This window comes from Mus caroli, unplaced genomic scaffold, assembly GCF_978045245.1.
Source record: "Mus caroli unplaced genomic scaffold, Mus_caroli_1 scaffold_10, whole genome shotgun sequence".
NCBI lineage: Eukaryota > Metazoa > Chordata > Mammalia > Rodentia > Muridae > Mus > Mus caroli.
In genome coordinates, this window is record NW_028227265.1 from 45,649,276 (window position 1) to 45,676,980 (window position 27,705).

General features: G+C 50.8%; 1 protein-coding gene across 4 annotated transcripts in view; it reads right to left on the reverse strand.

Annotated features, from left to right (window-relative positions):
- Positions 1–13,042: 13,042 nt before the first annotated feature.
- Positions 13,043–27,705, reverse strand: part of Adgrl1 (adhesion G protein-coupled receptor L1) — a 40,266-nt gene continuing 25,603 nt past the window's right edge. For 2 of the 4 annotated variants that reach the window (XM_085843766.1, XM_085843768.1), the window contains 18 exons: positions 22,954–23,754; positions 21,943–22,257; positions 21,504–21,607; positions 21,086–21,271; positions 20,830–20,868; positions 20,538–20,721; positions 20,261–20,383; positions 19,388–19,602; positions 18,981–19,151; positions 18,396–18,605; positions 18,093–18,313; positions 17,901–17,967; positions 17,427–17,518; positions 16,874–17,042; positions 15,504–15,864; positions 15,283–15,411; positions 15,127–15,144; positions 13,043–14,705 (listed from right to left, as the gene is read on the reverse strand). In XM_085843766.1, coding sequence (XP_085699892.1) covers positions 13,969–14,705; positions 15,127–15,144; positions 15,283–15,411; positions 15,504–15,864; positions 16,874–17,042; positions 17,427–17,518; positions 17,901–17,967; positions 18,093–18,313; positions 18,396–18,605; positions 18,981–19,151; positions 19,388–19,602; positions 20,261–20,383; positions 20,538–20,721; positions 20,830–20,868; positions 21,086–21,271; positions 21,504–21,607; positions 21,943–22,257; positions 22,954–23,754 — 4,142 coding nt within the window. In that variant the 3' untranslated portion in view covers positions 13,043–13,968. Of the gene's footprint in view, positions 14,706–15,126; positions 15,145–15,282; positions 15,412–15,503; positions 15,865–16,873; positions 17,043–17,426; positions 17,519–17,900; positions 17,968–18,092; positions 18,314–18,395; positions 18,606–18,980; positions 19,152–19,387; positions 19,603–20,260; positions 20,384–20,537; positions 20,722–20,829; positions 20,869–21,085; positions 21,272–21,503; positions 21,608–21,942; positions 22,258–22,953; positions 23,755–24,841; positions 24,930–27,705 lie in introns of those variants that run through there. The other 2 variants (XM_021169576.3, XM_085843769.1) reach the window with 2 other exon arrangements.

Here is a 27,705-nt window from a genome sequence, read left to right on the forward strand (position 1 = left end):
TTATTAGCCGCAGTACTCTGGTACTTATAAAGCAAGTCCTGTCCATTTCTTTTTTTTTTTTTTTTTTTTGGTTTTTCGAGACAGGGTTTCTCTGTGTAGCCTTGGCTGTCCTGGAACTCACTCTGTAGACCAGGCTGGCCTCGAACTCAGAAATCCGCCTGCCTCTGCCTCCCGAGTGCTGGGATTAAAGGCGTGCACCACCACGCCTGGCTAGTCCTGTCCATTTCATCTTGGTACAGCTGGCTGAATTACCTTCAGCCATAAACCAGATCATGTTATTATTCTGCTTAAAACCTTCAAAGACTATCCTGCTTAGAATGAAACCTAAGATCTTTACTATGGTTCAAGAGGCCCTTCATGGCAGCCCTGGCTAACCTCACCACCCTCATTGTCCAGTCTCCTGTCACTACTCAAAACCTTGCTGGCTTTATTTCTTCTCTGTCAACACCAGTCTGCTGTCCTGTTTTGGGGCTTCACACTTATTGATCCCTTTGCATAGATTATGTTTTCCCTGGGTAATCACTTGCTGTCTCATCTCCACTATCAGGAATGTCCTCAGAAGGTTCCTCAGACCACCTTATCTAATATGGTCCTTCTTATTTTTATACTCTGGATCTACTGCTCGATAGTCAGTCTCATAGGCTACTCACATCCTCTTTGTGCCTTAGTGTTCTCATGTATATTGCATTTATTAGATACTTTTAAAAACATATGTATGAGTGTTTTTCCTACATGTATGTCTCTGTAGCAGGCTTGGTACACAAAGAAGCCAGAAGAGCATGTCAGATCTCTTGGAAGTGGGAGTTTCAGGTGACTGTGAACTGTATTGTGAGCGCTGAGAATTGAGCCAGGGTCCTTTTATACATCAAGCCATCTTTCCAGCCCCTGTTTATTTTTATTTGTGTGCTCGAACGCAGAAGTCAGGGGACAAATTGTAGAAACTGGCTCCCAGGGATCCAACTCAGGCCATCAGGCAAGTGCCATTATTCACTGAGCCATTGCAACAATTCTGTGTGTGTTTGTGTGCATGTGTGTGTGTTATGAGTATTTTACCTGTATATATGCCTATATATCACTTTGTGTGCCTGGTGCCTACAGAGGACAGATGAGGGCACTGGATCCTCTGGAAATGGAGCTGAAAACAGCTGTGAGCTACCATATGAGTGCTAAAAACAATCTCTGCAAGAGCAACAAGTGCTCACACCCAATACCCACCGAGCCATCTCTCCAGCCCTACCAGCCTGTTTCTTTGACACAAGGTTTTACTTTGTAGAGGCTATCACATCTGAGGATCCTCACCATCTCCTAGTTATGGGGAATGGAATCCTAGTCCTTTGGTTTGCTAGGCAAGCACTCTACATTGAGCTACAGCCACAGAACTTTATGTTAGTTTTGAACTGGGCTTTGTCGTCGTCTTCTTCTTCTTCTTCTTCTTCTTCTTCTTCTTCTTCTTCTTCTTCTTCTTCTTCTTCTTCTTCTTCTTCTTCTTCTTCTTCTTCTTCTCCTCCTCCTCCTCCTCCTCCTCCTCCTCCTCCTCCTCCTCCTCCTTCTTCTTCTTCTTCTTCTTATTGAAAACAAATCTGGGCTGGTGAGATGGCTCAGCAGGTTAAGAGTACTGACTGCTCTTCCGAAGGTCCTGAGTTCAAATGCCAACAACCACATGGTGACTCACAACCACCTGTAATGAAACCCTCTACTGGTGTGTCTGAAGACAGCTACAGTGTACTTATGTTTAATAATAAAATAAATCTTTGGGCCAGAGCAAGCAGCGACTAAGCGAGCAGAGTTGACAGGAGCAAGCAGGGCTGACTGGAGCAAGTGGGGTTGCCTGGAGCAAGCAGAGGTCCTAAATTCAATTCCCAACAACCACATGAAGGCTCATAACCATCTGTACAGCTATAGTGCATTCATATACATAAAATAATAAATAAATCTTAAAAAAGAATAAGAAAACAGAAATCTCATCTGGCTCCCATCTTAGTGTTGTGGCTGAAGAGTTTAACATGGGACCTGACACACAGGTAAAACTGCCAATTTTTTTTTGGTTTGGTTTGTTTTGTTTTGGTTTGTTTTGGTTTTTTTGAGACAGGGTTTCTCTGTATAGCCCTGGCTGTCCTGGAACTCACTCTGTAAACCAGGCTGGCCTCGAACTCAGAAATCTGCCTGCCTCTGCCTCTGCCTCCCAAGTGCTGGGATTAAAGGTGTGCTTCACCACTGCCTGGCTAGGTTTTTATTTTATTTACTTATTTATTTTTTAAAGATTTATTTTCTGTATATAAGTACACTGTAGCTGTCTTCAGACACCAGAAAAGGACATTGGATCCCATTACAGATGGTTGTGAACCACCATGCAGTTGCTGGGAATTGAACTCAGTACCTCTGGAAGAGCAGTCTGTGCTCTTAACCACTGAGCCATATCTCTAGCCCCATTTTTGGTTTTTAAGACATGGCCTCTCTACATAGCCCTGGCTTTCCTGGAAAGCTCACCATGTATACCATACTAGCCTGGAGCTCCCAGAGATTCTCCTGCTTCTGCCTCTGAAGGTCTGGGATGAAAAGCATTAGCTAACAACCCTGGCAAATTGTCTTATTTTATATGTTTGAATGTTTTGCCCATGTGTATATGTGTCCACGTGCACTTGCCTGGTACCCACAGAGGTCAGCAGAGGACATCAGAGCCCCTGGAACTAGAGTTATGGATGGTTGTGGGCTTTCATGTGGGCACTGGGAACTGAACCCACATCCTCTGCAAGAACAGCAAGTACTCTTAAGTGCTGAGCCATCTCTCCAGGCTTTCACCACTTTTTAAAAACAAATTTCAAGCCAGACATGGTGGTGCAAACCTCTAGTTCCAGCACTCGGGAAGCAGAGGCTGATTGATCTCTGTGAGTTCCAGGCCAGCCTGGTCTATGTAATTACTTCTAAGCCTACCAGGACTACTTAGTGAGACCCTATCTAAAAAAAAGGGGGGGGGGTAAGTGTTGTACTAGTTAATATGGTTTTAAATTTCCAAGTTTTAATTTCTAATATAGTAAATGTTAATATAGTCCTCATGAACAGTAGCTCTTGATGGCTAGATAGGGCTTCTTTGGCAGGAGCTCATCTGCCTCTCAAATGCTAGGATTAAAGGCATGTATGTGCCACTACATGTGGCTGTTCAAATAATTTGAGATTTGTAGACAAGATGTTCTTCCCCTGGAAATTTCTAACATTGCTGTTGTACAACAGATCACCTTCTGTCAAGTTCTCTTAAATCTCTGCCTGTAGCCGGGCGTGGTGGCGCACGCCTTTAATCCCAGCACTCGGGAGGCAGAGGCAGGCGGATTTCTGAGTTCGAGGCCAGCCTGGTCTACAGAGTGAGTTCCAGGACAGCCAAGGCTACACAGAGAAACCCTGTCTCGAAAAACCAAAAAAAAAAAAAAAAAAAAAAAAATCTCTGCCTGTACACATTGTCTTAAATATCACCACACTATAAACTAGCCCTATTCAGGTCACTTCTTACCTTGTTCTGTTTTTCAATTGTGCAGGTCTTATGCCTTTTTTTTCCCATAACAAGTGGAGCACACAAATACCCTTTTTCTGTTACAAAAGTAAAATATGTTTAATGCAAAAACAAACATGTTTTGAGAAAGTAAAAATTAGCCACTACACATAGACTATTAATATTTTGGTATATGGCTTTATATTCCTACTTCTGCTATATGTACAAAGAGAAGAGCACAGTTCATTCAGAACTGGCCAGGTAGAACATCTCAAGAGATTAGATTTCAAATGGTTTTGTTAGCATGGTCTGGCTAGTCTAAAAATGGCTGTCTTCTGATGGAAAGTCCCATAATCCAATAATTGTTCAGTCCATGAGACTGGATGTCTCAAATGGTCTTCAGAATACACTGGAATTCTGAAGAAGTTGGTTCTAATACCAGAGAAAGAATGAATTTACCAGTGATAGGATTGGTAGGCAAAGAACAAGAGCTCCCTTTTCCTATATCCTTTATCTAGGTTTCCATCTGAGGGTGTGGCCCAGATTTGAGATGGGTCTTCCCACTTCAGATAATCTCATCAAGAAAAATCCTTCACAAGTGTACCCAGCAGCATGGATTTTATTTCATTCCAGATGCAGTCAGTTTGACAACCTAGATTAGCTATCACAAGTCCACTCCTTGTTAACTGGACACAATTGTACCTCCTTATATCAAGCATAATTTCAAATGAAAACAATAACTGGGGCATAATTATACCTAACATGACAGGTATAACTATCCTGTGTACAACCACAAATGCATTATATATTTTAGCATTGGGAGCATGTCCTTTGAGAGGCTGTCTTTTAGTATTTTAAAATTTAAATATGATAACTGATATTTTCTCAGTTGATGTTACATTACATGATGAAGAAACCAAGGAAAGAAGACACAAATATCTATACGAACATATTCTTAACAGAATATGACTGAAACACTCAGTGTATAATTCTTGTTTCTGAAAATGTCCACATGACCTTAGATGGTATATATAACTACCTTCTTCTACTATCCATTCTGCGTTTCCTCAACCCTTGAAAGCACTTCATCAGGTCTTGGCTCTTTTCCTGGATGAGTAACTCCTACCTTCATTCATGAAGTCTGTGACCTTTGACATCCTACCTGGGTTGGGTAGTTCCCATTGACATTAATCACAGGACATAGTAGCATGAAGAGACATCCTAAGACTCGCTTGCACTCCAGACGTAATCTTCCTTGCCTCCATTTTGAAGAAGCAATCCAATTTCCTCATGATAATCTGGATCATCTTTGTCCTTTCTATGAAAGTAGTTCAGTGTAGTGAGGATGCCACCAGGTCATTAGTGTGTAACCTCAGGGAATGGTACCATCTGGAGGATTTAGCATTGGTTCCTGCTGTTGGCAGACCTGGCACTCAACAGCAGCTGTTGCAGGTCAGCCTTAGTGAGTAGTAGTCCATGTGTCAAACTAAGGTATAACCTCCATCGGTGCCACCATGGCCACTTCATTCATGGATCCACTGGGCACTGACAGGGATGGCTGAGGAAAGAGAATGACTGTCCACAGAATGGGACAGTCTACTTGATTATTGAATTCTTCCTTTGAAGTCACCTTTTGATGAGCATTTACATGGGACACAAGTATCTTTACATCCTTAGCCCATTTGGAGACATCTACCAACATACTTCCCCAGAAGTCTTTCTCAGCAGTTTTCCAACTATGTTCTTTCCAAGTTCCTGACCATCTAGCCAGTCCATTGGCTATAGGTCCCTAATAAGTGGAACAGTCACACATCTGGCTATATATTTCTGTTTTCAAACAAAATTTATGAGCATGTGTTTTGCCCAAAGTTCTGTTTACTGTGAAGATTTCCTTTCACCAGCGTCTTTCGGGGTTATCCCAGAAAGGTGTTATGATGCTGATGCTGTCCACTCCTTAATATCCAAAACTATCAGTAAACTAGGCCCTAGTCTTCTCTACCTCAGTCAACTGAGCAGATCATAGAGTACACCTTGTGAGACTAGGAGAATGCTTAGCCCCTGACAGCATTGTAAAGGTCAACAGATTCATATAATGTGCTCGTGTCTTCAGGACCTGCTCAGTCCCAAGCAAGTTTATGCCACTTCCATTTGACAACAGATTACTGCTGTGCATGTCCTATTTCATGGTGTGGTAGGTCAGATAATACCCAGCTCATAATGGGCAGCTCAGGTCTCATGGTAACTTGGTGGCCCATTGTCAAATGTTCAGTTTTCATTATGGCCCAATAGCAAACCAAGAGCAAAATAGTCTGCAGATGATGGTAGATCCATGTTACAAAATCCTAAAAGTCTCTATGATTTACCTATGAAGGTCTGCTAAAGACTCCAAACAGCATCCCTGTGTGCCACCAACACCTCAATTACCATTGGGTCTGTTGAATCATATGGTCTAAGTGGTAGAGCAGTCTGTATAGCAGCCTGGACCTGTTGAAGAGCCTTCTATTCTAGGCACTACTCAAAGCTAGCAGCTTTCAGAGTCACTTTGTATATGGACTGGAGTAACACAAGTGAGGAATGTTCTGTCTTCAGAATCCAAATATGCCCAATAAATGGGGGCTAGGTGCAATAACTTATCTTTCACTTTAGAAGTAATATCTCATCATTCCTCATGCCACTGGACTCCTAAGAATTTCACTGAGATAAAAGTGCCTTGAATTTTGTTTGGTTTAATTTCCCATCCTCTGATGTGCATATGTTTTATCAACATGTCCAAAGTGGTGCTGCCTCTTGCTCACTTGGTCCAAACAGCATAATATCAGTATCATGCAGGGATGTGATATTTCATGGAAGAGACTGATGATCAAGATCCCTTCTTTTCATGGAAGAGACTGATGATCAAGATCCCTTCTAAGTTAAGACACAGGGCTGGAGAGTAAATATATCCTTGAGGTAAAACTGTAAAGATATAGTCTGGCCTTGCCAGCTGAAAGAACATTGTTTCTCTTGGTTCTTATGGACAGGTTCTGAGAAAATGACGTTTGCTAAATCAATAGCTGTATACCATGTACCAGGAAATGTGTTAATCAGCTCAAGTAAGGACACCACATTTGGTACAGCAGCTACAATAAGAATCACTGCTTGATTAAATTTTCTATAGACAGCTGTCATTCTCTGCAATTCATCTGTCTTAGTTTAGGTTTTATTGCTATGAAGAGCCACCATGACCAGGGCAACTCATACAAACATTTAAATGGGGCTGGCTTACAGGTTCAGAGGTTCAGTCCATTATCATGAAGGCAGGAAGCATGACATCGTGCAGATAGACTTGGTATCGGAGGAACCTAGAGTTCTACATCTTGGTCTGAAGGAAACCAGGAGGAGACTACCATCTTTTTGCAGGCAGCCAGGAGGAGGCTCTCTTCTGCACTAGGTGGAGTTTGAGCACTCGGAAGCCTCAAAGCCCGTCTACACGGTGACACACTTTCTTCAACAAGGCCACACCTCCTAATATTGCCACTTCACCTGGGCCAAGCATATCCAAACCACCACAGCATCTGTCTTCTGCACTGACCAGATAGGAGAGTTAAAGAAAGATGTGATGGACACCACCACCCCTGCATCTTTCAAGTCCTTGATGGTAGCACTATTTTCTGCAGTTCCTCCTGGGATTTGATACTGTTTTTACTTCACTATTTTCTAGTAGAGACAACTCCAATGGCTTCCATTTGGCCACTTTAGCCATAGCAGCCTTCAATGCACTGGTCAGAGAATCAATGTGTAAATTCTGCCAACTTCTTTTTTTTTTTTTTGGTTTTTCGAGACAGGGTTTCTCTGTATAGCCCTGGCTGTCCTGGAACTCACTTTGTAGACCAGGCTGGCCTCGAACTCAGAAATCCGCCTGCCTCTGCCTCCCGAGTGCTGGGATTAAAGGCGTGCGCCACCACGCCCGGCTTAAATTCTGCCAACTTCTAAGTATATCCAAGTTAAACATTCTGGAACTGAGGAAATGAATACAGGATGATTTCAAGAACCCACTAGGCCTACTGTGAGTCAGAACAGCCAGAACTTCATCAGTCACTTGACCTCCATAAGCCCCTGATTTAACTCAAGGGCTACAGTACTTTTTGAGGTCTCACTGAAACAGCATATAAGATGCCCCAGAAAGTCTGATTGCTTCCTTTCCCCCAGTATACAGTTACCTTTTTAAAATGCTGTAGGTCCTTCTGAGGATAGACTGGAAAAAGGCTAATAATAAAGCTTATAGGTATCCGGGTGTGGTGGCACACACCTTTAATCCCAGCACTTGGGAGGCAGAGGCAGGCAGATTTCTGAGTTCGAGGCCAGCCTGGTCTACAAAGTGAGTTCCAGGACAGCCAGGGCTATACAGAGAAACCCTGTCTCGAAATCCCCCCCCCCCAAAAAAAAAGCTTATAGGTACTTTAAAAAGGAGAACCTGGACTTTCATCCCAGGGGTTCTGAGTCTACAGACTGGCTCAAGACTGGAAGTTGGTTCACAGGACAAGATTCCTTCTTGCCACTACCCGATGGAGCCTTTCTATGTTTTGTTTGAGAAGGTCTAGAACAGAAAGAGAAAGCAACAACAAATCTTTCCCAGTGTGCTGGTTCCCCTCACCATTTTGAGTCTTATAGGATTAGTGAAGGTCATGTTTCCTGGACCTTCCTATTGTAGAGGATTAGGTCTTATACTGTGTACCCACTTTTGTTTGGTTTTCAAGACAAAGTTTCTCTATGTAGCCCTGGCTGCCCTGGAACTTTCTCCCTAGACCACCTGCTCTGCTTCCTGAGTGCTGGGATTAAAGGTGTGCACCTCTACTGCCTTGCTACACCATTTATTAATTTGTTTCTTTGTTAATACATGTGCAAGCTTCCATATTAAACCAAGACTGTCCACTTAGTGGGCCCATGTCAGTAAACTCAGCCTAATCCAGTTCTATGTTCCTTTCACTGTCATCCCTTACTCCCCCTGCCCCCATTGATTTTTCAAGATAAGGCTTCTCTGTTGTAGCTTTGGCTGTCTTGGAACTCCATGTGTAGACCAGGCTAGACTTGAACTCGCAGAGATCCAGCTGCCGTTGCCTCCTAAGGGCTGGGTGAAAGGCCTTTGCCACCATCTCCCAACCACACCCCATACCCTTAAAATCCATCCCCACAGATATTCCCCAGACTTCTGCCTGAATAAATTAGAGAACGCACTAAGCTCTTTAATGGTGTGGTGTGCCTCCTTGTGGCCTACACTTTCTATCTCCCCTCAAGGAGCCCTAAGTCTAGAGGTAACTGCTGCTGGGCCCTGAAGGATATCTGTATTGTCTTGGCATCTCCTTCAGGAAAAGCCACTGCTAGTTTAGTAGATAAGAGTCAAATTCCTTAGGTGAAGGCTGTCATCCCAGCAGTTGGGATGTATCTTCTAACAACAGTGGAGAGACCTCTTCCTCAGGAAAGGTATTCTTGAGAATATGAAGGTTCAAAATTTTCAGCCTCAATAGGGTCCTCCCATATATCTCCATCCCTCGATGCAGGATTCCATTCTTTATCAATTAATATTCTTTAACTACTGACAGTTGTGAACGGTCATGCTGGGAATTGAGCCTGGGTCCTCTGGAAGAACAGCAAATGCTCTTAACTGCTGACCCATCATCTCTCCACCCCAGGAAATGATGCAGCTAATTGTTTTTTTTTTTCAAGACAGGGTTTCTCTGCTTAGCCCACGCTGTCCTGGAACTCACTCTGTAGACCAGGCTGGCCTCGAACACAGAAATCCGCCTGCCTCTGCCTCCCAAGTGCTGGGATTAAAGGCATGCGCCACCACTGCCCAGTGAATTTCAGCTAATCTTATAATAAGGGTTTGATTTCCCCTAACTTGAGCTTTGTGGCTTTGACACTTAGGGACTTTTATGCTGTTTTTGCCCCCGGCTTTATCAGTTAGTTCATTGTTGTTGTTCATCACCATCTTCTCTGATGCTAGAAGCTGGGTCATTTTATCACAGAGCTCACTATTCTCCTTTGTCAATTTATCCAGAGATGCTAGGAATGGACCAACTAGCATCATTATTTTCCCTCAAATTGTCAAAAATGTTATATAGTCACTAAATTCATTGCTTCTTACAATAGTAAATCAGTATAATCAAATGTATTTCTCTCTACAAGTTTGTGAAATGGTCCACACCATGGATTTTTACTGTTCTTTAAGTTTCCAGAAGAGGCTTCAGTAACTAGGTGTCAGGAAATTGGAAACTGTATTCCAGATACTTAAAAAATTCGGGCTGGTGAGATGGCTCAGTGGGTAAGAGCACCCGACTGCTCTTCCGAAGGTCCAGAGTTCAAATCCCAGCAACCACATGGTGGCTCACAACCATCCGTAACGAGATACTTAAAAAATTCATCCTTATACTTCTGATGCTCTAGAACCACTCCTGGCACCAAAATATGCATTAGGGTTCTCTAGAGAAGCAGAAGTAATAGAATGAATATGAGTATATACTTACATATATGGGGATGAATATATGCATATTATATATACATATAATACCTGTGTGTGTGTAATTTATTGGCTTACAGGCTGTGGTCTGGCTAGTCCAACAATGGCTGTTTCCTAATGGACAAGAATCCTATAGTTGTTCAGTCTACAAGGCTGTCTGTCTCAGCTGGTCTTCAGAATACACTGGAATCCTGAAGAAGTCGGCTCTAATACCAGTGAGAGAATGAACTTACCAGTGATAGTGAGGACAGTGAGACAAAGAGCAAGAGCTTTCTCCATATCCTTTATAGGCTGCCACCAGAGGGTGTGGCTAGGATTTAAAATAGGTCTTCCCACTTCAGATGATCCCATCAGCCTACCCAGTAGTTTGGATTTTAGTTTATTCAGATGTAGTCAAGTTGACAGCCAAGAATATCCATGACAGACCTCATTCTGCATTAGAATCTAGACAAGTGACTGGAATCTGTGTCACATTTCCATACTTGGCTGTAGCTATGTGTTTAGGCTAAGAAGGGCGTGTGACCCAGTGGGCAGGCCAGAGACAGGTTTGTGTGTGTGTCTATGTATGTATGTATCTAGGTATGCATCTCCATCTGTAAAACGAACTATAACTGTAGCTGTGCACCCTGCATTATGGGTGCAGATCAGAGGAAACAGCCCAAGAAACAGCCAGACCAGGAGTGTAAAAGCATTCCACACAAGTTCCTCATGTCTGCTGAGGGTTCTGTCTGTTTCAGCTTTTATCTGAGTGTTCCTTGTATGTAAGGTAAGTTGGATGGGCTATAAGTATGCCTGTGGAGGTCGGAGAATTCAGATCCCTTAGAACTGGAGTCACAGGTGGTTGTGTGCCACTATAGGGGAACAAAAAGAAGCTGGGACTTGTGCAAGAGCAAGTGTTCCTTACCACAGAACCATCTCCCCATCCCCTTAATTTTGTTGAGACAGGGTTTCACTGTGTAGCCCAGGCTGACCTTGACTGATAATCTTGTCTCAGCTTCCCACAGGTTGAAATTATAGGCCTGTAATACCATGCTCATCCAACTTCAGAATGTTATATCTCCGGGACCGAGGGAATTATACTATGCATCTTTTTGTCCACCAATTGATCACACCACTCTATCACTTCAAGAAATCTTAATTTCTTTATTGTTTGACTTTTTTGACTCAACATTTTTTTTTTAAAACTTTTTGTTTTTTTCTGAAACGTTCTTATGAGCCTTTTGTTTTATTCTCGTTAAATGCACTCGACCCAAAATTGGTTTGGCATATCGAAAAGGAGACCAAGGAGGGGAGGGAGTAGGGTGTGGGAGCAGGGAGGAGGCCCAAATGGACTAAGAAATTGAGAATGAGAGGAACACAGAGACAGCAAAAAAGGACACAACGAAAAGTTGGATAGCTAGGAAAACTCAAAAGAAAAAAACCTAGAGAAAAAGAATGAGCAAGATTCAGGAGCAAATGAATTCAGGAGCCCAAGGAAGGGAGGAGGAGACCAAGACCCTTCTCTGTACCGTCCCCGCTGGGGTGGGGGCGCCAAGGCACCAGGTCTGGTTAGGGTAGGGGACACCTGGGCTCTCTGGGTGGCTTTACGCTGGATTGTAGTGGATCCAGCCCCACTTGGGGACCTGCCATGGAGCTCTGAGGCCTGGAAGCAAGTTGCTCCTGTGCTAGTGATTCCAGCTAGGCAGGAACCATGGGCCCTACTACACTACAGCCTGCCCTCCATAGCCCACATTTGGAGAAGGGCTGTATAGGAAGAGAGGACACAGGACTCCTGTGCCTGCCAGTCCCCGAGGAGCTCCTCACCCCACAGCTTCTTCCAGCTTTATTGGTGTCTGATGGCCTCGGGCCTGGGCCGAGTCAAGTCCTCTAGCTCCTAGGCCAGCCACTCCATTACAGCCACAGCAAAGTCCAGATCCAGTGAAGTCAGGCAAGGGCTATGAGCCATTTCATGCTCTCTTCACACCTGCCTGGCAACTGTCCCCATCCTGTCTCTTCTCCCCTATCTAGACTTCACTCTTGGTCTTCTGGCAAGACAAGCTAAAACATTACCAGAAGAAAACCAGAGATGGAATAAACCCTGCCTTTTCACATCTGTTCCCCTCCATGGGGCAAACCATTATCTTTGGTCTGGCCCCTTTCCCCCTCATTGATTGGGGACAAGCCAGTCCCAGCTCCTTAGAAGGGAGAGGGATTTCTAGCAGCAAAAAGGGTCCTTCCAGCCACCCATCCACCTCCTCCTCAGCTCCTACCTAGAGTCCCTCCCCCACAACGCATAGAAGCTCATGGCAGCAGCAAGCTGAGACCCAAGGATGCTTGAAAACTCATGGCACTTGTGAGGAAGGAGGCAGGGAAGAGACAGGATGAAGTCAGCAGAGGTGTGTTGCCACCTCTGGATGATGGCAGCAGGATTATGCTACCCCCCAAAAAAACTGGGGGGAGGGCAGGCTGGGCTGGAGGTGTTTAGAGGACACCCTAAGCCTGACAGAGGGCTTGGGGTAGGGACAGGGTAAGGAAAAGCGACCTCTCACCTTTGTCCCCCACCCCTGAAATGACATCACTACTGCCATCCCACCCTCAGCCCCAGGAACCACATTCTGACCTTGCTTCCCTTGCCCTTCTCAGGATGGGACACCAGCCTCCTCCTGCCTGCTGTGAGTCCTGAAGTGATATACAAGAAGCAGGAACTCAAAGGGGTAGTGCAGCCATCTTGGCAAAAGCATCTTTGGGTGTGAAGATATCTTGTCTCCTGGCCAGTGGGGCAGGGGAGACAGGCCTCTGGCCCTGGGGCAGGCAGTGAGGTACACGCCCCAGGAGGGCTGACTGATGCAGGGTGGACAGAGCAGAGGTGAAAGGACCGGTGCTGGGAAGGACAGGTTCTTTGTTTCGCTGTTGCTTCTAGATTTGTTTTGTCTCTGGAGTGTAAAAAGCTGCTCTGGCGGCTGCCCACCCCGGCTGGGATGTACACATACAGGAAGTCCTGGCTGCCAGGGCTGGCCGCTGCTCTGTTCCGGAGAAAGTCCGGGCTGGCCTGGGCTGCAGGTGCCCGGTGGCTTCAAGTGATGAGATTTTCTTACTTTTTTTTTTTTGTCTTTTTTTTTTTTTCCTTTTCCATTTTGTTGAAATATTTACAGCAATAGGGGAGGAAGAGAGAGGGGTAAGAGGACCCCCTAGAGAAAGATCCAAACCCAGGACCCACTCCTCAGGGAGCCCCAGACCCCAAATCTGCTCCCCAGATAGCCCAGCCCACAGGACTGGGAACGGCCCAAATATGGTCACTCCAGTGGGTTAGGGGCCCTGCGGGGAGTTGTGCTTCATCAGGAGTCACCCCAAGGGAGGGGGTCATTGGGTGCACTCTGGGGGCTGAGGGGCAGGCTTGCTTGGGAGACAGGGACCAATAGCAAAGGAGAAAGGAGCTTCAGAGAAAGTTCCACCATTAACCACCAGCCCCCCTACCTTCCCCCAGCCCCAGCCCCTGGGCCTGGGCTTTCTCGTGGTGTAAGGCCCAGTCTCCAGGAAGCAAGGAACTGTAGCATGGAGGGATCCCGTCCATCTGTCCCACTAACCCACTGTTCTTCTGGTGGATGGAGAAGAGTGAGCAGCAGATAGAGTGGATCCTGCAAGGCTTTGGCCAGCTCAGAAGCGGCAACCCCTACACACCTAGGGAAGCCGTGTCCCTTGCTGTCTCCTTCCACAGGCAGGGAGCTTCAGAAGTTGGTCACACCTACCAGCTTCTCTCTCACTCCCAGGGCCCTGGGGGCTTCTCCTCAATGCACTCACCTAGAGAGGCTGGGGCTTGTGGCTGGTGGAAACCCTGTCTACTAACCCTGGCACCTGGGGTCCAGGTCATAGTCCCCAAGGGGACTGTGGGGCCCACAGGCAGAGGGGCACCTGGAGAGAGTGGCCCACCAGCCACTGCCTCCGTCAGTCTCTGCTCCCACCAGAGCCCCTCCTGGATTCCCTCCCTGGCCAGGCCTCTGGTCCATGAGGCCCCTCAGAGACTAGTGACCAACTGCATTTGCCCGTCCCCATCGGGCCCTGGCCCCTCGAGGCTGGGGGCTGCCAGGTAGCCTTCATGGCTGGGCCGCCGCACCTGGTAGTAGCCCTGTAGGGGATTCCGAGCCACCAGGGCCGGCGGGCGAGAGGTGTAGTAGATTTCTGGGGGCCCAGGGGGAGCAGGTGGGGGCGGGGGCAGGGCCTCATTAGGCCCTTCCGGGCTGCTGTCCGGGTAGGAGGGCGAGTCCCGCAGGTTGGCCCCGCTGGCATAAAGGGAGTCCCGGCCGGGAGGGGAGGAGAGGGGCCGGCTGGTGGCCCCGTCCTCTGCCGTACAGCTCTCCGACTCATCCAGATCACTCTGGTACAGCACCGACTGGGCCCGGGGCAGCAGCAGCGGCTCCTCCAGGGCCTTGTAGAGAAGTTCAATCTCTGCCCGGTCAGCACCCCCCGGTCCACCGGCCTCGTCCTCACTGACCCCTGGCACAGGTGGCACAGGTGGCTCTGGTGGAGGCCCTTTGGCGCCCCCACTGGCCCCTCGCAGGTTGTTGTGCACCAGCTCTGAGATGATCATCTTCTCAAAGGCAGCAGCATCTGCCAGGTTCCGGCCTCGGGGTGGCTCGGGACCCCCATCCCCTGGAGGGAAATCACCGCTTCGCAAGGAGTAGCTGTTGTTGAAGTTGCCGTTAAGTGGCAGGGTGTCCATGCCACAGGCTTCCCGGCCTCCCAAGGGGTGCTCTGCAGGGCAGAGGGAGCAATAAGGATGGGCCTGGTTGGATAGGTAGGCAAAGGAGCTGAGGGGTCTGTCCCAGGGTCTCTGTTCTGTTCCCACTTTCTTCTTCCTCTGTTGCAGTGGCGTCTGCCAAAAGCAATAGGCTGACGGGGGTGTGCATTGGGACCAACACCTCGGGGTTTTTACTTGAGTTCTTAAGTTTCAGAACTTCAGCAAGTGGAGCCCTGTGTATGCAGGTACACTCCCTAGGCTTGAACCCCCCCCCCCCCCACTTTCATTCTCTGAGGGTCTCACCTGGCTACTATGTCAGAGCCTGTGGCTAGGGGCACCCCAAATGTACATACAGTCCATATGAGAGGCTACAGAGGGTTACTGCCTTGTTCCAATCCCCCTTTGGAAGTGCTTCCAGGAGTCAGGGGTACTTACTGGGTTCCCTGTAGCTTCCTGTAGACGCCAGCCCACAGAAGAAGAGAAGACAAGACAAGAATGAGCCACGCAGAGGCCCCTTAGGACCTACCCTTGGGGCCTCCCAACCCGGGACTCTGCTCTTCCCTGGCATCCAGGTAGTCTAAGTGTCCTCACCTGGGGAGTTGAAGACTGGGGGCGAGGAGGGATTGAAGCCCACGGACTCTGCAATGAGTGTATTGTATGGGCTAGTGCCCCCACGAGGCTGTAGCACGGGGTTGGTCAGTAGGTGGTTCCCCATGGTACCTGCCCAAGGGAGGAGTAAAAGGTTACAAGGTGGCCCAGAGACCTGGGGCAGGGAGCTTCTGAGAGAGGACGCAGTGCCGGGGGGACCTCACCTCGGTTCAGGGTTGGGGTGCTGTTGATGTCACCTGCCATAAAGGAGGACTCTGTCTGCTTCCTCACGGTGTCATTCCACATCCTCCGGATTCGGCTCTGGGGACACAGCCCAAACATGAGGGGATCTCTAGGGCCACTCTGCCCTCCAGGATCTTTCTGAGATTCTGGCAGAGCACTCCTGCCTCTTGGCCCCAGAGAGACCTGGTGGATATGCCTTCCCTGCCCGGGTACCTGGGTCCCTGTGTAGTATCGGGTGTTACTTCGCATGGCTGAGGTCTTAAGGGAGCCGTGAGTGCCCCCAGGTGGGGAGCGGATGCAGCAGTAGGAGTGACGCAGGCACTTGCTGTACTCCTTGTGCACCTGTGTGAGAGGGGACAGTGTCACTCTCAGAACCTGCTACCTAGACTCATCCCTTATCTACTCCACCACCAACTTTCTTATTCATCCCTTCATCCTCCAACCTAACACATCTTTAAGGAACATATACTCTATGCCAGACACAGGGAACATATGCTTTCCTGCCCCTCCTTTCCCAGTGCTGGGATTCTAGGCATGCACCACTATGCTCAATTCCTGTGATGCTAAGGATGGAACCCAGGCTTCATGTAAGCCAGGCAGGCATTTTACCAACTCAGGCACACCCTCAACCTGTGGATGTTTTTGTCACTATCTTCAGACACACGAAGAGGGCATCAGATCCCATTCCAGATGGTTGTGAGCCACCATGTGGGAACTGAACTCTGGACCTCTGGAAGGGCAGTCTGTGTTCTTCACCACCGAGCCATCTCTCCAGCCTTTCACTTTCTTTTAATTCTCCTTCACATGTGGTTTTGTTTAGAGAGACAGGTTTCTTTCTCTGTGTAGACCTGGCTGTCCTAGAACTTGCTCTGTGGGCCAGGCTGGCTTCAAATTCATAGAGATCTGCCCGCCTCTGCCTCTCAAGTGCTGGGATTAAAGTGATGAGTCACCAGCACATGGCTCCTTGTGTGTATTTTTGAGAAAAGAATGTTCTGAGTATGCATGTTCTGCCTGCATGTATGCGTGTGCATCATCTGTGCAGTGTCCTCCAAGCCAGACGAGGGAGAAGCACTCTCACTGCTAAGGTAGGAATCATATGCTGTGGCTCCCAGTTGTCTGTCACCTAAGGCTGGGCCTCATGACTAACGGCCACAAGAACACCCATGGTGAAATCTGCTCTGTGCCACCACTCTTCAAGAGTCGTCTCTACTGACTGAATACCTGCACCCTGTCCACATTAGGGAGGTGATCAAGGGATACACTAAGGGTCCCAGGGAGCACCTGAGCCTCATCCTGGCCTCCCTCCACTAATAATCCAGAATGTCCCTGAGGAGAGCTCTTCTACCCTCACCTTTTTCTGTAAGGCGCAGTGAAAGACAAAGATGAAGACCCCCTGGAAGGCGTTGAAGGTAGTGAAGAGATAGGCCATGACTACTGACTCTTTGTTGATGAAGAGGAGGCCAAAAGCCCAGGTGAGGCCCAGCAGGAAGAGCAGTGCAATGGCACCCAGTGCCCAGGACCTGGTGGTCAGGGGGACAGGCAGTCACCGTACTCATCAAGGAAGATGGCCCAGCCGCAAGGCCTCCAGTGCCGTCTGAAAGACCTAGCCTAAGGCTGAGGAGGTCTTAGGAAGGCCTGTTGTTCTCTGCCAACTTAATCATTTTGGCTATATTTCCAGCCACCAAAACTCCCCTGTGGCCTGTTTTCCAGGTGTCCTCAAACAGACTCATACTGACTCCACAGGCCAGCAAGCACAGACTGGATGGACTGTGCCCTTCCTGGCTCTGGTGAGTACGGCCATCCCAGGTACAAACGCCCTTGCACTGAAAACCCCAGTGGGTGGTCCCAGTGGTACAGCGTCTCAGGGAAGTCTGTGAGGCTGGCTCCCCGGGTTAGTGACTCACTTGATGTTGTCAAGGCGACTGGAGTCAGGCTTGAGCACTGATGAGCTTCGGATCATCTTGTGCAGGGTCACCATGAGGAACACCAGGTTCACCTGGGCAGGAGCACAGGAAGTGGGCTCAGGCTGGGGTCCAACCCCTTCTCAGTGCTTTCTTAGCAAATAACTCTGCAGTCACTGCTGTGAGGTCAAACGTCATGACTTGGCATGAAACGGGCTTGGACCATAACTGCAGGTTCACTGCCTCGGTGCCAGGGACCACTGACTCAGTCAGGCGCTGTGTGTGTGTATGTTATTAGATAGAACTGAGGGCCCTTTGCATTGTGGGCAAGTATTCATCACTGAGCCATGCCCTGGCCCCTCTGCTTAGTTCTGACAGTTTTTACATGAGTGCCTTGTAAAGCTGGCAAGGGCCCTGGGGCTTAGGGGCAAGGCCAGCGTGAATGAAAGGAGCCCCAGCACTTGGAGTGCCACTCACCACGATGACAAACGAGACGGGCCCAATGAAGCTCCAGATGAAGTAATTATCCACCCTCAGCCAGCAGCTACAAAGAAACACAACCAGAGTGGGAAGATGCCTGAAAGCCCAGCCACCCTGCCCTGGCCCAAAGAAAGCCAGGCACTCAAGAACGAAGAAGATGGAGAGCACAGGGACAACAGGATGACTCACGCCTTTTCAGTGCCGTAGCTTCGGTAGTCAATGGCTGCTGCGATGCCGACCACCAGGGCTGGGAAGCAGTAGCCGCCCAGGTAATAGTACTTGGTGCGTGAATACTCGCTCTCGAACACCTCCACCAGCAGCAGGTAGAGGTGCACGCCCTCCAGGCACAGCCAGGAGAAGGCGGCCAGGAAGAAGTAGTGCAGCAGCCCCGCAAAGATAGGGCAGGCGACCTGCAAGGGCAGCTCAGTCAGCGGCTGCTCCTCGAGCTGCAGCCCTCCCCACTGCTGAGCCTTGGCCCCAAGTATGCCTTACCTCATACTGAGTTTTATCTATTCCAACCAGGAAGAGCAGCTCCGCAAGGAAGAGGTTGATGCACAGGTTCTTGTGGATGGTGTTGCGGTCAGTCTGCAAGCCCCGCAGGAAGCAGAAGGTGGAGATGCAGATAGCCAGACAGACCAGGGAGATGACAATACCAACCCAGGTGATGACTGACAGCAGCAGCTCATTAATACGGCCTTGGTACTGGGGACAGAAAGGGGTGCATTCAGGGCGTGGCCAGGTGCCAGCCAAAGGCAAGGAACAGGCAAGGCTGTGGGCCACAAGGCCCTCTAGTGCTGCCCAACCGGCCACCAAGCTGGCCCCCACCCATGCAGGCAGTGCAGGCTCACTTCCTCATGCTCTGGAAGGCTTGTGATACCAACTTGCTTCTCCAGAGTGCCTTGGGGCAAGAGGGAGCCAGATGCAAGGCCTCATGCCCCAGGTAAGACTGGTGGGCCCCCCATGCCCATGAGCTGGTCTCATAGGCATCGTCCATGCTATGTGTTCTCTAGAATGCCATGCAAAGCCAGGCCAGCAACAAGCAAGCCCGCCCGGACAGCAGAGCACTGGCCAGCTTACGATCTCTCGGTGAGCCATGAGCACTGCGAAGTTGGTGAGGTGGCTGCAGGCACATGTGGTATGGGTCTTATTGGACTCCACCAGTCGGCAGCCCTGGGTTGACCAGTAGCCCAGCATGGAGCGCTCTGAGTAGTTCCAGAAGGAGCAGTTTGCATTGAAGTGGTTCTTGGCCTGTTATATAGTGATGGATAGAGTGTCGAGATTGCAAGTTTTGTTCTTCCCCTCATACCAGCTACAGGGAACAGTGACAAGCTTGAAGGAAGTATCTGGGGGCTCTGAGGTGACCACCAGCTTTATGGTCCAAGCTGAAGCTTACTCTCAGGTGGGTGACACATGGTAAGGATATGTAGTCTAGGGACAGAGGATGCTGGGACTTCAGGTAGGTTGAGGTGTGCACCTGGGCTCACCTCCAAGTGGGCCACAGTAAAGATGACAGGGTCCATGAGGAAGACGCGGCTAGACTCCTTATTGATAGATGCTGCGATGACCTGCGAGTTGACCACCAGGGAGGCACCTCCAGGGCCACCGGTCCCTGCTTCACCTGCCAGCTTCACTGTGGCATTCTCCGTGGACAAGAAGAGGCCCAGGTTGTTGTAGAGAATGAAGACAACCTTCACCACACCTGAGGAAGATGGGCCCAGGGAGAGATACAGTGGCCATCCTTAGCCACAGCCCTCTATCCTGGCTCCATGACTCTCAGATACACTGAAACTGGGCTGTCAAATGCCAAGCGGCTCAGGAGCCACTTCCACAAGGCCATAATCCCTCGGTGGGCAGTTTAAATGACAGCACAGTGGCTGGTTCTCTGACCCACTTTTACGGTCTTTTTTTTTTTTTAATTTGTAAAAATTTATTTATTTACCCTGTCTTGAAAAGCCAAAAAAAGATTTATCCACTTAATGTATATGAGTACACTGTAGCTGTCTTCAGACACACACCAGAAGAGGTCATCAGATCTCATTACAGATGGTTAGGAGCCAGCATGTGGTTGTTGGGATTGAACTCAGGACCTCTGGAGGAGCAGTCAGTGTTCTTAACCACTGAGCCATCTCACCAGCCCCACTTTTACTTTTTGTACGCCCTTGGGCAGATCCCTAGCCTCTCTGTGTTTCCATGTCAAATGGAGCCAGAACCCGGACCTCTGCAGAGCATTGGAACATCCACACTAGTGGCAGATACACCCTGATTAAACACATGACTACTGTGTGTCCCATACAGAGCCGAGATCAAGATGCAAAGTGGCCCGCATGCACACAGAGGAGAGCCTGGGGGACACTGACCGTTGCGGCTGTTCTGCTTGATGGTGTTGGCGGATAGCTGAATGGAGTTCTCACTGGGGTACTCTTGGGGGAACACCAACTCCTGCACTTGGCCTTCCGTGTTCAGCACAGTTACCTCCAGGACTGTGTGGGCAGGGAAGACATGCTGTCAGTGTCTATCCTCAGGCAGGACTCATGCTAAACCCTGAGGCCCGTGGCAGAACCACAGGCCCAGGAACTGGGAACCAACACCCCTGCCAGAGTTTGAGACTGAGCCTGGGGTAGTTGCAGTACGCACCCACGTTCTGCTTGGCAGCCAAGAAGCGAGCAGGTTCTCTGACATTGTCAGCCAGCAGGAAAGCACCCTCCTCCAGGACATCTAGAAGCATGGTGGCTGTATGGACCTGTTCGGTGGCATTCATGTCTTTCCATGACTCAAGCGCCTCCGGCCGAAGCAGGTTGTCCACTGTCTCCACCACAGCCTGTGGGTAGCAAGGACAATAGAATGAGTCTCCCACATCCTCTAGTTCCTTGCGACAGTCTTGATGTCCCTTCCTCTCCCTTCCAGGGCCCCTCATTCCTGGGCTCACCTTGATGTAGTCCTTGCAGGTTCTCTCTCGCTTGTGCATCTAGAGAAAGAAATGGAAGGAGTAATAAATGGAGTCTGCAGGCGATGTTCTCCTCTAGCCTTAACAGACCACTCTTCCAGAGACCTTCCTCAGGAACCCTACCTCATAAGACTACTCGGGACAGTGCAGCAGCCCCTGAGGGCCCACATCCCTCACTGGTCATTGTGGGGTGGCAGCAGGTACTGAAGCACAAGCCAAGCCCTTCCCACAGGCCCACCTTATTGTAGTTCTTGCCGGCTGACTCTCGTTCAATGGGCCGTAGGGCCTGGAGCTGGGCATCCAGGATATCTAGCAGTTGTTCCATCAGCTTCACTGAGGAGGACACGTCCCCAGCATAGATGGAGCCTCGTGTGTGGCGGGCCAGCTCACTGGCAATGTTGGCCGCATTCTCTCCACTCTTGATCTGCATGAGATGGGGAGGAGGGGCCTTCAGGTCTGGTGGGTAGGGGCCTGCACACCTGCACATTCCCTCTTCACATGCCCCGCCCTCCTGCACAGGCCATCCTCTCCAGCTGGCCTTCCCCACACAAGGTCTAGATAGAAAGAGAACCCTTGCCCTGGCTTTCAACTTTTCCCACTCCTGCTAACCCTGGGTTCTGGTTGGCCTGTCTGCAAAGGGCAGCAGTTACTGGTACCTTCTGGGCTACTTGGTTGACCCAGGGAGAAGTGCAGTTGCTGAGGTCAGGGCCCCGAGGATTCCAGAGCCCTAGAGCTGGGAGGCACTGGAATGAGGCAATTCCTGTAGATAGACAAAAAGGCCAAAGAGAAGGAGATGAAGAGGAGCCAAGGAAGGAGGAGACAGAGCAGACACTTGGGAAAAGACACGATGCCCACCCTTGGTCTCCCAGAGTCAGTACCCCTAAGGCAAGATCTGCTATGGAAGGTTTTCTTCACTAAGCCAACCTTGTTGGGAACCCCTAGAACACCTGAGTCATTTATCTGTCCTATGTCTGTCCTGAAACTGGCTCTGCTTAGTGTGCGCTGGGAGCGAACCAAGTGCTAGGCTGCAGGCGGCACCAATGGCGCTAAGCTGTCTCCTAGCCCTTCCAGTTCAGCTGTTGCTCCAGCACTCACCTCGAGTTCCCTTGGGGCAAGGTCTCTCCACCAGCATACCCTGTTGGGTAGCTGGCCACTGGACCCGCCGGACCTCTCTGGGTTCACAGAAGAGCTCAGGGGACACATGCAGATTGGGGGCTGGAGGCCGTCGGGTACTGGGTGCTGGGGCTGTAGCTGGAGGCAGGTCAGGTCCCAGCTGGTTGATGGCACCCACTGGGTGTGTGGTAAGGGGTGCCCGGCGGAGTGGAGTAGTGGCTGCAGGAGAGGCTGTGCTGGTGAGGGGTGTGGGCCGGGCTGTGGTGGTGGTACTGAGAGGCGGGGAAGTGGCTGGGCCTGGAAGGTAGAGGAGACACAGGGCATGGTCACACCCATGCCTAAGGCACACCAATGTGCCCAAACACAGGGTCACGTGGCACCTTGATATCTACCTTACCCACTAAAGTAGAAAAGTGTTCTGCCCCACCCCCACCCCCCAACCTTTTTGTGCTGAGAAGTCCCCTACATTCATAGACACACTCAGAAGACAGTGAGTATGAACTAGTGTGCACTGAGGTGTCTCTCCCAGAGCTGGTACTGGAGATGTGTGCCAAAGCTGCTGGGTGAAATCACCTCTCATCTGTGACACAGCTGACCGGTCTGGTCCCTGCCTACACCTTCTCTCAGGGGTATCATGAGGCTCTTGGCAGCTCTGGGAAGGTGATGGGAAACTGGAGGCAAACGGGGACGTCTCCATCCCCAGCACTCTTACACTTATGTCCCAGGCAGCACAGACCCTGCTTAAAGCCTGGAATCCTGAGGTTCAGTTCTGAAGTAAAACCATTCCTCAGTCACTTAGTCAACAGTACAGTGACCCCACCAAGCCTTGAAGACAGTAGACACATGCAGTGTGAACTCGAAGAAGGGAGGATGTTTGCCACAACCTGTGATTTTCTTTACCTCCTAATCCCCCAGAAGTTACAGCAGCTCCCACATCCTGGTACTGGAGTAATGCATGCAAACAGGCCTACATCCCCTAAAGCCAGTCCTCACCAGCACTGGGATCTGGGGGTCCAAACTCTAGGCTGTAGCGCACCACAAAGTAGTTGTTCCATACATAGAGCTGGTTGTCCCGGGGGTTGTAGTCAACAGAAGATACGAACTGGTAGGGGTTGGGGAAGGCCAGACTGACAGGCTCCTCTCGGTTCGCATTGGTGTTGAAGGCATAGTCCACGCGGTTGCCTGCGGCCTCACTATCATCGTCCACATAGACAGAGCGCAGCACATAGAGGACGCCACACACCATGAAGGCATTGGAGGCTGAGCGCTTGTCGTAGCCTGTTTCCCAAGTGCCCTCAAAACGCAACGTGTAGGGGTTGAGCTGGCTTACCACCAGGCGCCCATTGTTGCCCTCAGTTGCATAGATAACCCACAGTCCATTCTCATCTACTGCCAGGTCAATGTCGGTTTTACCTCCCCAGCGGTAAGGTGAGGTATCGTGGTAGTTGGCTGTGTTTATGACAGTTTCCCCGCTCTTGATGCGGGTCCGCAGGTCATATTTGACAATGTTGCGAGTGCGCTCCTTGTTGTAGAAGACTGCGCCATCGTAGACCACAAAGCCAGTGCCATCTACACGATTGGGCAGTCTGTACGTGGTGGTGTGGCGTGCAGCCACATAGTCCTCCCACGAGGCATATTCAGTCAGTGTGTCCGTGCGGTAGGGGATCCAGGGCATAACGTAGATACGGTCACCTGCCTGCAGCGGGTCCTTGCACCATGCACCAGACTGATGCTCTGACTCGTGTGTGGAGGTGGGCTCCAGCACCTTCTGCAGGGTCCCTGGGCACACGAAGACTGGGCCGGGTGGGTGGGTGGGTAGGCAGGGAGGAGGTGGGGAGGAGCAGAGGCAAGGAGAGAGGGGAGAGAGAGGCAAGTTGGTCACACGGTGGGGGAGGAAACCATGCTGTCCCCTCCTGCTGCTGCAGTCATGGTTGCTTGGTCGGGCTGGTGATGGGAAGGGGGTTTGTGGGCTGGAACTCCCGCCCTGCCCAGCTGCCCCTCTCCCTGGAGCTGTGAACCCTGGAGACCATCAAGAGCAGGGTTAGTGTGGGAAGGTGGCACCTCTTCCCTTCCTTGGCTGCTAGAGACCCTACAGGCTGGGGATAAAGGATTTGGCCGGAGCTCTCCCAGATTGGGTATGAGGGGGTGGGGAGTGGGGTCCTCTGCTGCAATGCCACCTAGCCTTAAGGTTTAGGTATCAGCACCCTGGCCTCTCTTCTCTGCCTCTATGGAAAAACTAGGGGCTGGGATCCCATCCTTCACCAACCATGCAGGGGTAGACTTTCTTTCTTTTCTCTTAAAACAAAAACAAAAACTTCACTTTCTTCCTCCTCCAAAAGCTGCAAGGTAGAGTGATGTTTCCACACCCACTCTGGCAGGGAGGCTTAGGGCTGTCTATCCTTCTCCTCGGGTCCCTGATGCTGTCTGGGCGCCTCTCAGCTGGCAGCCGCCAAGTAGGTAGCTGAGGAAAGGACGGAGGGAAGCAGCTCCTAGGGAGGAGTCCAGTGCTGCCCCAGCCGGCAGGGTCTCTGGTGGCTCAGGGTGGAGTGGGGGCATGGAGAACAACAGGACTCCCGGGACATTTGGGGTGAGGGAGCTGTGCAGAGGGAAGAGAGACAAGGAGGGGTGTGTGTATATCCACAAAGTCCTGGCTCCAAGGGAGACGCTCTGGAGACCACCTGGGAAGAAAAGGTTAGCGCTGGCGAGGAGAGAGGGGGTGAGCAGAGAATTCACTCCAAGGCCCAGGCCCGACTGAGAGTCCCTTCCAGGGGCAGTCCCAGGTCCAGCTCGGAGGGGGCAAGGGAGGGAACCAGGTGCTAGGATAAAGCCCCAGACCACCCCAGCCAACCCCCCACCTCCCCTGCCCCGGACCCCGATTTACCTGTGACCATCCCCGGCTCGGGAGGAGGGACCAAGGCAGCGCTGATGTCAGAAAGGTGGGGGGCCCCGCCCCACCCCCCCATTCCCTGAAAAGAGGAAAACCTCGACTGCATCTCGTTGGCACCGCTGGCCTGCCCACCCTTGCCCCTCGGCCCAGCACCACCTGTTCCTAGCCTACCCTACTGATCCAGCAGGTCAGTGTGGCCAACCCCTCCTCTTCCCTGAGTACTGTGGGCCAGCCCCTTCCCTCAGGAGGGCTGGAACCTCCCCTTCTCTTCATGACAGAACCCACTGGCAGGCCAGGGCTGTAGGGTGTGTGTGTGTGGGTCTATGGTGAATTCTCTGCTCCTGCTTGGTCCATCACCAAACAGTTAGCCCCAGGGGCACAGGGAAGGCTGAGATGACTTGGTACCAGCATGGTGGGCAGCCTCATGTGAGGGACCCCTGGGTAGGAGTCAGGTTTAGTGCCTAGTTAATCAGCAGGCTAGCATGGTTGGGGAATGTGTAATCTGTGTCTCTCCCTTCACAGCACTGGAGTAGCTTGGCACCAGGTCACTAGGCGCAAGGCAGCCAGTAACACAGCCCCTTTAGCCAAGGTTAGCCTGGGTTCTAAGCCCTGGCACTCCTGTCAGCTTTATGTGTACCCTCTGACCAGACTACCTGGCCCCACCCTTTTTTTTCCTGTTCCCCAGGTCTTTCCTCTGTCCCACAGAAACCCCTGCCAGGGTGTGTGTTCATGAAGAGGGCCTGAGCTAGTCAGAGGGTACCAGTGGAGAAAAACACAGTTAGAGGTCATTCCAAGGAAGGGGGGAAGATGAGGAAGGGTCTGCCAGGGGCCTTGGGCAGCAAGGACCCCTCCTCAGCACCCAGCTCCCACACACCTCTTCCCTCCCTCAGCCCAACCGGAGAGGAGATCCAGTGGCGTAGTTCCAAGCCTGCAAGAAGAGTGGCTAGTGCAGGGCCGACTCGACTCAGGAGAGCAAGGGAGGGACGATGCCCAGGCCTCTGAGATGGGCAAGGTGGGAAGGAAGGGGAGGGGAGCAGCTCAGAGGGACCCCGCCCACCTCCCCGGCAGGGGAGCCTCCACAGACCACCTTAATTTCAAGGCTAGAGGGACCCTGAAGGGCATCTCACTGTTCATGGCTTCCTGCCCTACTACTAGCAGGCCACCCTCCACTCCCTGGCGTAATGGACAGCCTCATCCACCGCCGCCATGGGGCTCCCTGCAAGAAATTATGGGGCCTGTGGAAGTCCCCAGAGCAAGCCTGTGACCCCCCACCGCCCCTCCCTGGTCCTCTCAGCCCGGAAGAAACCCTGACTGCAGCTTTGCAAGTGTGCAGAGACAGAACCCACTCCCGCCCTCTCCAGGAGGCCCACCCCAACCCCCATCCCAGGGTTTTGGTAGGCTGCCCCCTCCCAGGGGACTGGGATAGCTGACCACCCTCCCCAGTACTAGACCCGACTGGTCAGGAGGGTAGAGTTTGAGGAGACTGGTTCTCTGTGCTCCACAACAGCTCTGGGCCTTGGAAACGCCAAACCAGAAGAACTTAAGCCACCAGGAGCCAGAGAGAGAGGAGAAATCTGGTCCCTCAAAGGAAAAAGGTCCCCTCCACCCCACCACCCTCTACCAGAAACAGTTTGCAAGAGGTATAAGGGGAGAGGAGAGAGAAGAGAGAGAGGTGGGGAGAGGAAGAGGAAGGGAAGGAAGAGACAGACTGAAGAAGAGAGACCTCTACCGGTGCCTGTGGAGGCTGGGGAGTCCCTCCCTCCCCACCCGCCTGGAAGCTTACACATTTCTCCTAAGGGAGGCAAAAGAAATGAGAGATGAGGTCAGGTACCCTGCAGGGACCAGGGACCAGAGAGGTACAGAGCGGGGTGAGAGGAGAGAGAGAAAGAGAGACGGGTGTAGGAGTGGGGTGAGAATCTTGCCCAGGCTCAGAGAGGAGCTTCCGTGAGTATCTGGAGGGTGGAGAAGCCCGTGGCCATGACCTTGGCCTTGGTGGTGCTGCAGCACCAGGGCCAGCCCAGCTGTGCTGGGAGGACACCCGGGGCAGGGAAATCACTGGACCAAGTAGGGTGGGGGAGAAGAAGGGGGGAGGGGTGGGCCACATGAGTATGGTACGGGTGGAACAAAGTGTGAGTTAGGGGTTAGCATTGGTAACAGTGCGTTTACCTTTCTGCTCCACTTCTACTTTAAGCATCGGAAGAGAGAGAGAAAACAAATTGAAAAAAAATGTGCAAGAAAAAAAAAAAAAGAGAAAAAAAGATTAAATTGCTTTCGTTTCTTTTCTGGCCACACGCCCCCTCTTCCTGTCTTTCCTCCTGCTTTCCCAACCCCTTCCGTAGCATCATTTCAGCCCCCACCCCCAAGTCCCTTCTTTTGGGGTAGGATGGGGTGAGAGGGTGCTGAGGAGAAAGTGAGAAGGGTCAGGGGGACACACAAGAGGGAAGAGACAAAGAGACTGGGTATGGTACAGACAGGCAGGTAGACAGAGCCCTCAGGCAGGAGGGGCCCCAGGTATAAAGAGGAGCCCCAAACAGGAGCTGAACTCTGGCTAGGGGGGCACACACCAGGCAGCAGGGAACCACAGGGCTCCTCTTCACCCTGTGTGCTAAATTATCCTGTTAGAACTAGGGGCGGAGAGAAGGGTGTCTCCGAGGCCTAGGTGCCCCACTCAGCCTCAAGAGCATAGGCTGAGCCCCTTCCCCTTCAAGTAGGCCCCACCTGAATCCAGCTGTGTTCCCCTAAACCCTCCAGACCCCTGAAACGCACAAAGAGAGGCTAGTATAGCCAGACACAGAACAACAGAGGCAGGCAGGCAGGTGCCCCGGCCTCAGACAGAGCCAGGGTAGGGGAGACAAGAG